The 13,376-nt window shown below is 38.9% G+C and overlaps 1 protein-coding gene across 8 annotated transcripts in view; it reads right to left on the bottom strand.

Moving 5' to 3' along the window:
• Rexo5 (RNA exonuclease 5) overlaps positions 1 to 13,376 on the bottom strand; it is a 57,689-nt gene that overhangs the window by 11,378 nt on the left and 32,935 nt on the right. For all 8 annotated transcript variants that reach the window (XM_087908517.1, XM_087908522.1, XM_087908520.1 and 5 more), the window contains 2 exons: positions 12,913 to 13,027; positions 3,432 to 3,536 (listed from right to left, as the gene is read on the bottom strand). In XM_087908517.1, coding sequence (XP_087764643.1) covers positions 3,432 to 3,536; positions 12,913 to 13,027 — 220 coding nt within the window. The remainder of the gene's footprint in view (positions 1 to 3,431; positions 3,537 to 12,912; positions 13,028 to 13,376) is intronic.

Consider the following 13,376-nt stretch of genomic DNA (forward strand, 5'->3'; position numbering starts at 1 on the left):
ATAAAAAACCCAAATTAAATGGAGAGAAACTCAAAGCTATTCCACTAAAATCAGGAACAAGACAAGGCTGTCCACTCTCACCATATCTCTTCAACATAGTTCTTGAAGTTCTAGCAATAGCAATAAGACAACATCAGGAGATCAAGGGGATTCAAATCGGAAAGGAAGAAGTCAAACTTTTGTTATTTGCAGATGATATGACAGTGCATATAAGCAACCCCAAAAACTCTACCAAAGAACTCCTATAGCTGATAAACACCTTCAGTAATGTGGCAGGGTACAAGATCAACTCAAAAAAATCAGTAGCCCTCCTATACACAAAGGATAGAGAAGCAGAGAGGTAAATCAGAGAAACTTCACCTTTTATGATAGCCACAAATAGCATAAAGTATCTTGGGGGTAACTCTAACCAAGGAAGTGAAAGATCTATTTGACAAGAACTTTAAGGCATTGAAAAAAGAAATTGAAGAGGACACCAGAAAATGGAAGGATTTCCCATGCTCCTGGATGGGTAGAATCAACAGAGTAAAAATGGCAATTCTACCAAAGGCAATCTATAAATTCAACGCAATCCCCATCAAAATCCCAATAAAATTCTTCACAGACCCTGAGAGAAGAATAATCAACTTTATATGGAAAAACAAAAAACCCAGGATAGCCAAAACAATCCTATACAATAAAGGAACTTCTGGAGGCATTACCATCCCTGACTTCAAACTCTATTACAGAGCTACAGTAATGAAAACAGCTTGGTATTGGCTTAAAAACAGAGAAGTTGACCAATGGAATCGAATAGAATACCCGGATATTAACCCACAAACCTATGAACACCTGATTTTCAACAAAGGAGCTAAAAGTGTACAGTGAGTGGAAGAAAGAAAGCATCTTCAACAAATGGTGCTGGCATAACTGGATGTCAACCTGTAGAAGAATGAAAATAGATCCATATCTATCACCATACACAAAACTCAAGTCCAAATGGATTAAAGACCTCAATATATATCCGACCACACTGAACCTGATAGAAGAGAAAGTGGGAAGCAGACTGCAACACATGGGCACAGGAGACCACTTCCTACATATAACCCCAGTAGCACAGACAATAAGAGCAACAATGAATAAATGGAACCTCCTAAAGCTGAGAAGCTTCTGTAAAGCAAAGGACACTGTCAGTAAGATAAAAAGGCATCCTACTGAATGGGAGAAGATCTTCACCAATCCCCTCATCAGACAAAGGTCTGATCTCTAAAATATATAAAGAACTCAAGAAACTAAACTTTAAAATTTTAATTAACCCAATTAAAAAATGGGGCACTGAACTGAACAGAGAATTCTCAACAGAAGAAGTCCAAATGGCCAAGAGACACTTAAGGTCATGTTCAACTTCCTTAGCAATCAGGGAAATGCAAATCAAAACAACTTTGAGATATCATTTGACACCTGTCAGAATGGCTAAAATCAAATAATAGCATTTGCTGGAGAGAATGTGGAGTAAGGGGAATACTTATCCATTGCTGGTAGGAATGCAAACTTGTGCAACCACTTTGGAAATCAGTGTGGCAGTTTCTCAGGAAATTCAGAATCAACCTACCTCAGGATCCAGCAATACCACTCTTGGGAATGTACCCAAAAGATGCTCACTCATACTATAAAAGCATTTGTTCAACAATATTCATAGCAGCATTATTTGTAATAGCCAGAACCTGGAAACAACCTAGATGCCCCTCAATGGAAGAACGGATAAAGAAAGTGTGGAATCTATACACATTAGAATACCACTCAGCAGTAAAAAACAATGACATCTTGAATTTTCCATGCAAATGCATGGAAATAGAAAACACTATCCTGAGTGAGATAACCCAGACCCAAAAAAATGAATATGGTATGTACTCACTCATTTGTGGACTCTAGCCATAAACCAAGGTCATTAAGTCCATAGTTCACAAGCCCAGAGAAGCCAAATAACAAGGTGAACCCAAAGAAAAACATATATAGATCCTCCTGGAAATTGGAAGCAAACAAGATTGCAGGACAAAAGCTGTGAACATGGGGGTGGGGACAGGAATGGGGGTGAGTTTGGGGGAAGGGGAGAGGGGGAGAGGGAAGGGAGAAGGGAAGGACTGGCAAGAGCTTGGGGGAGTGGGAGGGTGGAGATGGAAGAAGGGCAGATATAGGAGCAGCGAAGAAGATACCTACATTAAGGGATCCGTTATAGGGTTGGCAAGAGACTTGGCTCTAGAGGGGATCCCAGGTGTCCACGGGGATGTCCCCTACTAGGTCCTTGGACAGCAGAGGAGGGGGTGCCTGAACTGTCCTTGCCTCACTATCATGCTGATGATTATCTTGAATATCAGCATAGAATCTTCACCCGGAGACGGATGGAGATAGAGACAGAGATCCTCCTCAGAGCAAGGGACTGAGCTCCCAAGGTCCAGTTGAAAGGCAGAAGGAGGGAGAAGATGAGAAAGGAAGTCAGGACCGCAAGGGGTTGGTCCACCAACTGAGGCAGTGTGCCTGTTCTAATGGCAGCTCACCAAATCCAGCTGGACTGGGTCTGAATGAGCATGTTATCAAACCGGACTCTCTGATTGTGGCTGACAATGGGGGCTGACTGAGAAGCCATTGATAAAGGCACTGGGACTTGTTTTTATGGCATGTTTTGGCTTTTTGGGACCCTAGTCTATATGGATGCACAGCTCCCTAGGCCTGGATGTAGGGGGGGAGGGCCTTGGATTTCCCATAGGACAGGATTCCCGGCCCTCTCTCAAGCAGGGTGGGAGGAGGAGGGAGTGTGGGAGAGCGGGAGGGGATTGAGAGGAGGGAAGGAAGTGTAAATAATTAAATGGAAAAATAAAAATAAAAAAAAATAAGAACAATAAACTATGTCTGACACAGAAGATACATTTAAAATTAAAATAAAGGTGCAACAAGGGGCTGGGGCAATGGCTCAATGAATAAAATGCTTGCTTGAGGATCTGAGTTCAGACCCCAGCACCCACAGGAAAACATGAATGCAAATGGCACATGCCTCTAACCTCAGTGCTGGCAGTAAAGACAGTGTGGCCAAATCAGTGAGCTCCAGACTCCGTGAGACACTCTGCCTCAAATAAATAAATAAATAGATGTGATAAAAGAAGATATTTAATGATGGCCTCTGACCTTGCTCTGCCTCTGCATGCATGGGAATATACACCCACCCACCCACATACCTGTACACATATACATATACTAAAAAAACACACAAAACAAAACAAAGTTGCAAAACAGGATACTCAGTCTGATTCCTATTTTTATAAAACATGTTTTTCAAATATTAATGTATATTGAAATAATCTGGAGAAATAGATGTGAATTTAAGCAAATGTGCATTACTTTCCTTAATGAAGAGAGGTGGTCGTTATCAAACAGTTCAGCAGAATCCATCTACTTACACTTTGCTTCACCTCGTCAGCAAAGATGGGTGAAAAGGGCTCAAAAGAGAACTGCACAATGCTGAAGGGAAACAAAGGGACTTCCACTCTGGCTTCTTCAAGCACCTGAAGAGAACAAACAGCATAGACTAAATGAGTTAGGAACCTAGTACTCACTCAACTCCCTCCACGAGCCACAGTAATATAAATAGTTGCCTTTTACTTATACCCCAAAGAGGTACATAGCTGACTTCCAGATCCAAAGGAGAATGGTAACAACACACAGTCTCCTAGAAAAGTCACTAAATTACTGCTTCTTGGCCATCTGGCTAAGACCCAGCATAATATCCATCCTTTCCAGTGTGATATACTATGTCCTCTGTCCAAGAATAACATATGTAATGAGTTTCTGAAGCAGGGAGATGGAAGGGGAGCTTGTTACATCCACATCACACATCAGCCTGGAACTGGAGAACCTCGGGAACAACACAACCTTCTAGGGACATAAGACTTGGTTTCTTTCTTTCCTTTCTGACAGTGTCACAAATAGTTCATCAATGCTTAGAAAAGAATTACACAACAGAAGCAGTTTTTTCAAGGATATCAGGCTGGGTCCATATTTGAAAGTCAACATGTACTGTCATATTAACTGCATGACCGTACTCACTTATGCAGACAAAGCTTAAGGAAAATTTCAATATCAAAACTCAGAAAATCCAGGACAGAGGGAACCTCCCTAACCCAATGAATTAAAAATCTAACAACTGAGCCAGGCACTGATGGCTCACGTCTTTAATCCTGGCAACTCAATACAGGGATCTCTTGTGAGTTTGAGGACAACCTGGCCTACAGAGCGAGTTCCAGGACAGCCAGAGCTACACAGTGAAAAGGACTTGGTTTCTTTCTAAAGGTAGCTTGCAACAGGGCCTGGAGGCACAGGTTTATGATCTCAACCACATAGAGGCTGAGGATAGCAAATTTAAGACCAGGTTATGGACTGAATTCAAAGTCAGGCTGGACAACTTAGTGAGACCCTGTATCAAAATAAAAAGGGCTTGGGATATAGCATAATGGAACAGCTCTTACCATATACAAGAGTTTGGGTTTAACCCTCTAGTATCACATAAAAGCCATAAAGGTAATGCATAACATATGTGACCCATACTTTAAATATTACCAAGAGAGTGATTACCACAAACTTTCAAATCACTTGTAAGAAAATAAATTCCAACAGAGGCCCTCAACATTACACATTGTTGCAAATCAGTAAATAAAGAAAATAAAGGAGGCTTAAGAAAGTCATTAGCGATGAGGGTAGGTAGTGGGGAGGAGAATCAATGTGCCTGAAAGAATTAGATGAAGTATAAAACAGAAGCAGCCTTAGAAAGAAGTCCAACTTAATGCAAATGTCACAACTTTGATACGGCTAAAAGCCTGGCAGCCAGAAAGCAGAATGAAATATATAGAAAAAAGGGTGGTACCCTTGTTAGATGTGGCAAAAATGAAAATAAAAAGGTAAATTACAGCTCTTGCCGAGAGAGATGGCAAATGTCAACCTTTCCTAACAAGATTATAAGTTCCTCTCCTCTCCCTGACACCATAAATTAGTCTCAAACAAACCAACAACCCCCTAAGTTCCAAGTATTGGAAAGTTGAGAGTGGTGGGTATATGCCTCTAACTCCCAGTTCTTGGGAGGTAAGACATTCTAGTGAATGGCAATGGCACTGCAATACTTTGTGTTCCCATTTCTTTCTCCCTCTGAATCAACACAGACTTCATGGGAGGATAACTTCTCACTCCAGAAATTCTCTCTTGGAATGCAAATCTATGTGCCCAATATTCTGGAAAACCTGGGCGCTGCCTGAGAAACTGGCTTCTTCTCATCTGACTTGAAGAGCTGACAGGAGTACAGGACTTTCTGAGAAATCATTACAAACTGACTATTATGGCATGTTAGAGATGCAGTTCCAAAGGAAGATGCCACGAGGTATAAGAGATTCTGTGCTGTAAAAAATAGGCAGCAACAAACTACCAAGAAAATTTGAGACAGTTAAAAATGCAAAATTGCAGGTAACACAAATCCTGGAGTATTGAGATACTGCATGAAACAGTTCATAAAATCATAACTGGTTATTTTTCTTTCTTTCTTTATGTATATATAGGTGTATACAAGCTTTCATGTTATGGTACATATGTGTGCAGGTGCATGTGCACATGTGTGCATATTGGTGTGGATGCATGAGGTTGATATTAGAGTGTCTTCCTCAGTCACTTTGAAGTAAGGTATTTCACTGAACCTGGGGCTCTCAGTTTCAGCTATTCTGGCAACCCAGCATGATCCAGGCATCTTTATGTCTGCCTCTCCCCACTCCCCACTGGGCCCACCTGGCTTTTAGATGGTGTTCCTGTCATCTTTAATCTTCAATTTGACATAACCTATGGTCATGAGAGGAAAACCTCCTCTATGGGCATGTCTGAGGAATTGTCTTGTTAATTTATGTAGGAGGGCCCAGCACACTTGGATGACACCATTCCTTGGGCTGGTAGTCCTAGGATATATAAGAAAGCTAAACATCAGTTGGAGAACACCAGCAAGAAGCATTCCTCCAGGGTTTCTACTTCAGGTTCCTGCCTTGACTTCCCTCAATAATAGACTATATAACCTGTAAGCTGAAATCATCTATTCCTTCCCTAGGTTACTACTTTTGGGCATAACAACAGAACAAAACTATAATACAAGGTTCTTGGAATCTGAATGCTGGCACTTATATTTGTAGGCCAAGTGCTCTATCTGCTGAGTCAGCTCTTCAGACCAGAACTGTTTATTTTTTTAAATGTCTAAGTTTTAGTAACAAAATCACAAAGCATACAAAGATGCAGGGAAACTTAGCCTAAAAAGGCAATATAATTCCATAAACTGAATCTGGAAAAGTGTAGCTGTATGAAGACTTGTGAATGCCTGTCTTCTGAATGTCGCGATTACACCACTATGGTAGGCTCCAGGTCGCCAACAACAAGTGGAGAACTGTTTGCACTCTAGATCTGAATACACTCTCCTGTATACTGAGTCACTATCTCTAGATTACTTATATCACTGAAGAGAATATCATGCTATGTAAATATGTAAATAGCTTTTCTACTGCACTGTTAATGAACATTAAGAAAGAAAAAAGTTTGCATGTGTTCAGCCATTCTTTTCCTTATTATTTCCGATTCATGGTTGGTTGACTCCATGGATATGAAAACTGCAGACTCATAAGGCTAATTAAATGTCTAAAAATGCTTAAGGGGCTAAAAGAATTGTCATAAAGATGCTTGAACATGGATAACTAAATCATGAAAATGATACATTAGCAAATGAGAATACTAACAAAGAAATGATAAAAAAACAATATTCTGGATTGGAAAATTTTAAAAAATAGCACTGCAAAATCACATAGGAATGGATTTAATCAGGCAGATGAAAGCAGGTCATGTACAATGATTGAGTCAAAAGATAATAAAGAACAGCTGAGGTGAAGTTAAGGGATTTATGTGACATTATCAAGAAACTTATGGGATACTATTAAACAAATGCAACTGTCTAAATGTAGTATCTAAATGCTTATATCCATCCAAAAGCTGCATATATTTATAGCAGCTTTGTCTGTAAGTGCTAAAAACTTATAAATAATCAAGCTATATCTATCAGTGGGTGAATGAAGAGTATAGCATTACTCAGACACTAAAAACAGAAAACATTAAAAGCATTGAAAAGACATGGAAGAAATATTCACATTTCTAAATAAAATAAAACTATCTAAAAGGTTTCTTAATATATGATTACAACTATGTGATACTCTAGAAAAGGCAAAACTATTGAGCCAACGAAAAGATCAGTGGTTTCTAGGGAGAGAGGGAGAATGAATTAGAAAGCACACTTATCCTAAGATATTTAGGGTAGTGGAACTATATATAGTGGGACATATATGTCAACAAACATTGTCAAAATGTATAGCATATATAACACCAAAAGTGAGCACTAATGTAAATGATGGACTTTTGGGTGACTAGGATGTATCAGTATAGATATACTGATGACAACAAAATCTAGTGTAGACTGTTGATTGTGGCAGAAGTTGCACATGTAGAGGCAGAAGATAAATGGAAAATACACATTCCATGCAATTTTGCCATGGACTAAAAGTTCCCTAAAAATCAAAGTCCATTAAAAAAATAATGAGGTAAAACGAACCACACTGAACCTCATAGAAGAGAAAGTGGGAAGCACACTTGAACACATTGGCACAGGAGACTACTTCCTAAATATAACCCAAGTAGCACAGGCACTTGAGAGAAACAATTAATAAATGGGACCTTCTGAAACTGAGAAACTTCTGTAAAGCAAAGGACACAGTCAACAAGACAAAATGGCAGCCTACAGAATAAGAGAAGATCTTCACCAACCCCACATTAGACAGAGGTCTGATCTCCAAAATATACAAAGAATTCAACAAGTTGGTCATCAAAAGAACAAATAAACCAATACAAAAAAAAAAATGGGGTACAGACCTAAACAGAGAACTCTCAACAGAGGACTCTAAAATCTGAAAGACACTTAAGGAAATGCTCATCATCCTTAGTCATCAGAGAAATGCAAATCAAAACAACTCTGAGATTCCATCTTACACCTGTAAGAATGGCCAAGATCAAAAACACAGATGAAAACTTATGCTGGAGAGAATGTGGGGTAAAGGGAACACTCCTGCATTGCTGGTGGGAGTGCAAGCTGGTACAGCCCCTTTGGATGTCAGTATGGTGATTTCTCAGAAAATTAGGAAACAACCTACTTCAAGACCCAGCAATATCACTTTTGGGTATATACCCAAAGGATGCTCAGTCATACCACAAGGATATGTGCTCAACTATGTTCATAGCAGCATTGTTTGTCATAGCCAGAACCTGGAAACAACCTAAATGCCCCTCGACCAAAGAATGGATAAGGAAAATGTGGTACATTTATATAATGGAGTACTTACTAAACAGCAGAAAAAAAAAATGACATCTTGAAATTTGCAGACAAATGGATGGATATAGAAAACATCATATTGAGACCAAATTCCAGAAAGACAAATATCATATGTACTCACTCATAAGTGGTTTTTAGACATAAAGCAAAGAAAACCAGCCTACAATTCACAGTTCCAGAGAACCTAGACAACAAAGAGGACCCTAAGAGAGACATACATGGATCTAATGTACATGGGAAGTAGAAAAAGACAAGATCTTTTGAGTAAACTGGGAGCATGGGGACCATGGGAGAAGGTAGGAGGGGAGGGGAGAGGAAGGGAGGAGAGCAGAAAAAAAAAAAAAAACAAAACACGTAGCTCAATAAAAACAATATTTTTTAAAAAAGTCATGTGACTCCCTGGGGTGGGGGAATAATGAGGACTGGGAGATGGCTCAGTTGGTAAATCACTTTCCTAGCAAGTATAAAAATCCAGGTTCAATACCAAGAATCCACATAAAATACTAGTGGAAGTGGCTTATGCTTGAAAAGAATCCCAATGACAGTGAGATTGGAGGCAAAGGCAGGCAGAAACTTGGAAGCTCTCCAGCTAACTAGTCTAGTCTGCTTGGCAAAGCTCTTACGGCCTCTGAAATGAAAGAGTCTATCAAACAAAAGGTAGAAAGCACCTAAGGGGTAACACCTGAAGTTTTCTAGCCACACATGCATGTACACACACATGCATGCACATACCTGCAACCATGTACACACACATGGATGATGCTCACAAAACCCTTAAGGTCTATGTCAGGTGGGGGGTGATCAGAAAAAGCATGTGGGGGATAATTCTCAGGAAATTAGAAAAGGATAATAATCTCATGAACACAAGAACACTGTAATCTCTCCAGCTTGCCACCTAGAGAACATTTCCAGGCTACAGAGAAATAGGGAAATCTGCTGGCTTGAATATCACTGAGTAAAGAGCTACACATAGAACACCAGAGACCTGCAAAGAGATTTAACCCTCAAATATTCTTGATTGTATCTATGTAAGTAAACTATGTAAGGCCCACAAGGAAAAAAAATCCAAAAGGAATGCAAGGGACATTTCCAAAATCTCACATAGGATGAGAAATAGTTCAGAATTATCCAAACCAGAGCACAAGATCTCATGACTCTTGTAGCATTAAGCATGAAGTTTTCTTTTACAACAGTAGTGGGGTAAAAACTGTCATGGTTCTACTTTAAAATGTTAAATACAAGAGCCAAAAGGAACAGTGTTTCCATAAAACTACCATCTTTCAAACAAAACTCACAAATATTTACAAGAACATAAAACTACATGATACCAATAAAGTAAAATTTATTGTATCTGCTATGCAAAACAAACAAAACCACCAGACATGTAAAGAGGCATGAAAACATAATTTGAAAGGATACAGATCACTGAAAACTAATCTGAAAGTTACATAGATGATCAAATATGTAAGGATGTTAAAATAGTTCTTGTAACTATATTCCAGAAGAAAGAATTGAGAGGAAAGTCTGAGTCTTTTATTAGAGGCATGGGAGATATAATAGAGCCAATTTAACTTTTAAGACTAAAGTTACAATGTCTGAAATAAAAGTATACTGGATGTGATTATTATCACATTAAATACAACAGAAGTTATGATGGAGCCTGGAGACATTAGCAATGAAAAACAGCTAAAATAAAAAAGAGGGGAAGAAAGAAACTACGAGAAAATTAGCAAGAGTGATCTATGGGACCCTCAGAATCCTAATGGGAGTCCTCAAACAAAAGTAATGAAAGATAAAACTGGAAGTAACAGTACTTTTTTCCTAATTTTATAAAAATGATAATCTAAGTGTGGGTTGTATTTTTGCTTGTTTCGTTTTTGTCAACCTAGTACAAGCTGGAGTCATCTAGAAAGAGGAAACCTCAAAGAAATGTCTGTCTAACTGGCCCATGGGCAGATCTGTGGGGCACCTCCTGGATTGGCGATAGGTGTTGGAGAGCTTCGGCCCTGTGAGCACTGCTATTCAAGCTGAGGAAGCCACAAGGAGCAAACCAGTAAGTCAGCAGTGCTCCTCCATGGCCTCTGCTTACTCCTGCCTCCAGGTTCCCTGGTTTACCACAGTGACGGACTGTGACACAGAAGTGTAAGATCAAATAAATCTTCTGCTCCCTAAGTTGTTTTGGGTCATGGTATTTATCACAGAAACAGAAAGAAAACTAGGGCACTAAGGTAGAAAATCTCATGGAATCTAAAAGACATGTAACAAGACCTTTAAAATATCAGAGGAAAACAAATGTCAACCAAAGTATCTTCCAAATTTGAAAGCTAAAAAAAAATTACTAAGTATGCAAAAGCTGTTAAGAATTTAGTATCTACAGACTCTTTACTGCTCATATTAAAATTTGGATTTATATAAAGGAATAAATACCACAAGATGTGATAATCATGTGGTAAATATACCTATTATGTCTTCTTACTAAAATCTAGTTTTATTTTTTTATGTGAATGAATGCTTACCTACATGTATGTATGTGCACGACATTATGTTTCTAGTGCTGGTGGAGGCCAGAAGAGGGTGTCAGATCCTCTGGAACTAGAGTTATAAATGGCTGTGAACTGCCATGTGGGTGCTTGGAACTGAAACAAGATCCTCTGTAAAAGCAGCCAGTCTACTTATACACGGAACCTTGTTCCACTCCCTAAAATCTCTTCAAATAATCCATAGCCAAAGCAAAATTATTAACAATTAGACTAGATTCTATAATGCATACAGAAGTAAGATGTGATGAAAACAATAGCGCTATGGTTAGGAGGAAAGAAATGTAAGTATATGGTTGTAAGGCTCTTACACATGAAGAGGTGTGCTATTATAGAAAGTAAATTGTAGTAAGTAACTACTATGATATGTATCTATAAATCCTAACACCACTAAAATATACAGCTTAGAATTATCTTTTTCCAGACTTTACAGCTGATAAGATATCTCTATTGGTGTAATAGTGACATTTTTATTCTGAGGGTAATCAACAGATGTCTAAACTGGATTTAGGGCCCATTCAGTAGGAGAGAATTCACCTCTGGGGCCACAAACCTAGCCACTTGCCCATGGTTAGTGAGATCATGAATCCTAGAAGAGGACCTATTACTGCCACTTTCCTAAACCAGTATACTTTCTAACTGCAGACTGAACACTTACTCTCCTAACCCCAGGTTAGTGCAGCTGCTTCTATACCACCAGGTGAAGGCTATTACACAAATCCACAGCTGATCAGAAAGCAGAGAAAAATTGACTGTGGAGTCCCAGCCCCAGTTCAAACATCTCCAACACAACCCTTATACCCAAGGTTCAGGAGAGGGAACAGAAAACCTGTAAGAACAAAACACCGGGATGCCTGTTGTAAGACAGCATCTTACATGATCGAAAAGCTCTATCTATGAACTCTCATCAATACGCTTGCCTAAACAGTATCTGCATATGGACAACACCAGCTGACATGCCAGCCTGGATAGGGGAAACCCGGGAGAAGCAGAATCAGTCTTTATAGATAAGCTCCCTGATAGGTTATCCAACCCCAACTGGTCAAGCCCTAAACACTTATGAACAACACTAAATAGAAGGGAGATACACACACACACACACACACACACACACGGACACGGACACACATAAATTTGTGTATATATAAAATGATAATATTAAATAAGGGGATATTAATTTGATGTGGCAGTTGGAGGAGGTAGAGGAAAGGATGGAAATATAGTATTCACACATGAAATTCTCTTAAGGAATTTTAAATTAACAAAGAGCAATTGTAGGGCAAAATGGTGACTTAATTGTTACCCTGTTCCTCCAAAGGCCCTAGGTTCAATTCCCAGCTCTCATATGGGAACTCACAATTGCCTGTAACTCTAGTATCTCAGGATCTGATACCTTTTTCTGGGCTCCATAGGTACTAGGCATGGGCTCAGAGGCAAAATACCCATATATATCCCAAGAAAAAAGTAATATAGCTAATAAATTGTCAAATAAGAGAACATTTCCAGGACTCAGGAAAGTAAACAGCTTGCTGAGCAAGCACAAAGACCTGAGTTGGGCTACACATAAATAAAAAGTCAGAAATGGCAGCATATTTATAATCCCAGTGCTGAATGAGTAGGGAAGAAAAATAAATACTGGAGCTCATATTACATACACACAGAACAATGACAGATAAAATATAAAAAAATATAGCCAGGCTCCAAAATAAACATCTCCATATACCAGAAACAGGAGTTCTAAGTGGCACGCAAAGCCAAGCCCACTGATCTTTGAAAGCAGACACTGACAGCTAACAGCTCTGCTCCTATGAAGTAACAGACTTAAACGTGCTCCATAAGATTGAGGCAGAAGCCAGACTTGCTCATGTTAGCCAGGGTTACTGGTGTAAATTCTTGGCATTCCCAGGGGTTATACAAAGTGTTACACTTACTACAAAGATATGATAGGTCATTCACCTCTTTATTTGAAGAACACTTAATAGTTAGACAGTTTCTAGACGAAGAAAGTTCATCTATATCCCGAGTCAAGAAAAGGAGTTTCTGACCCATCGAGTCCAGGCATTCTAAAACACTGTAAAGAATTAAAGAGATTAAAATAAAAATAGTCATTTTTAGGTTATGACTTGCTAGTTAAATTTTGTGCCTATAATGCTTGTCAATATGGTACTCAGTAGCAATATTTAGCTATACAAATTTAATTAAAATTAAAATCCCAGTTAATCAACTGCATTAGTCATATGTGATCAGTGGTTTTCATATTCTCCAGAATATTTCATCATTGCAGAAAATCAAATTAGATGGTGTTACTCTAAGAAGAGGGAAAATAAATAAGAAATATACCTGAAGCTATCAATCAAGATTGAAGTCACAATCTAAGGATCTGACACACTCATCATGGTCTGAAATCAAACTGTTTCTGA

Source organism: Myodes glareolus, chromosome 7, assembly GCF_982192425.1.
Source record: "Myodes glareolus chromosome 7, mMyoGla1.1, whole genome shotgun sequence".
NCBI classification, from domain to species: Eukaryota; Metazoa; Chordata; class Mammalia; order Rodentia; family Cricetidae; genus Myodes; species Myodes glareolus.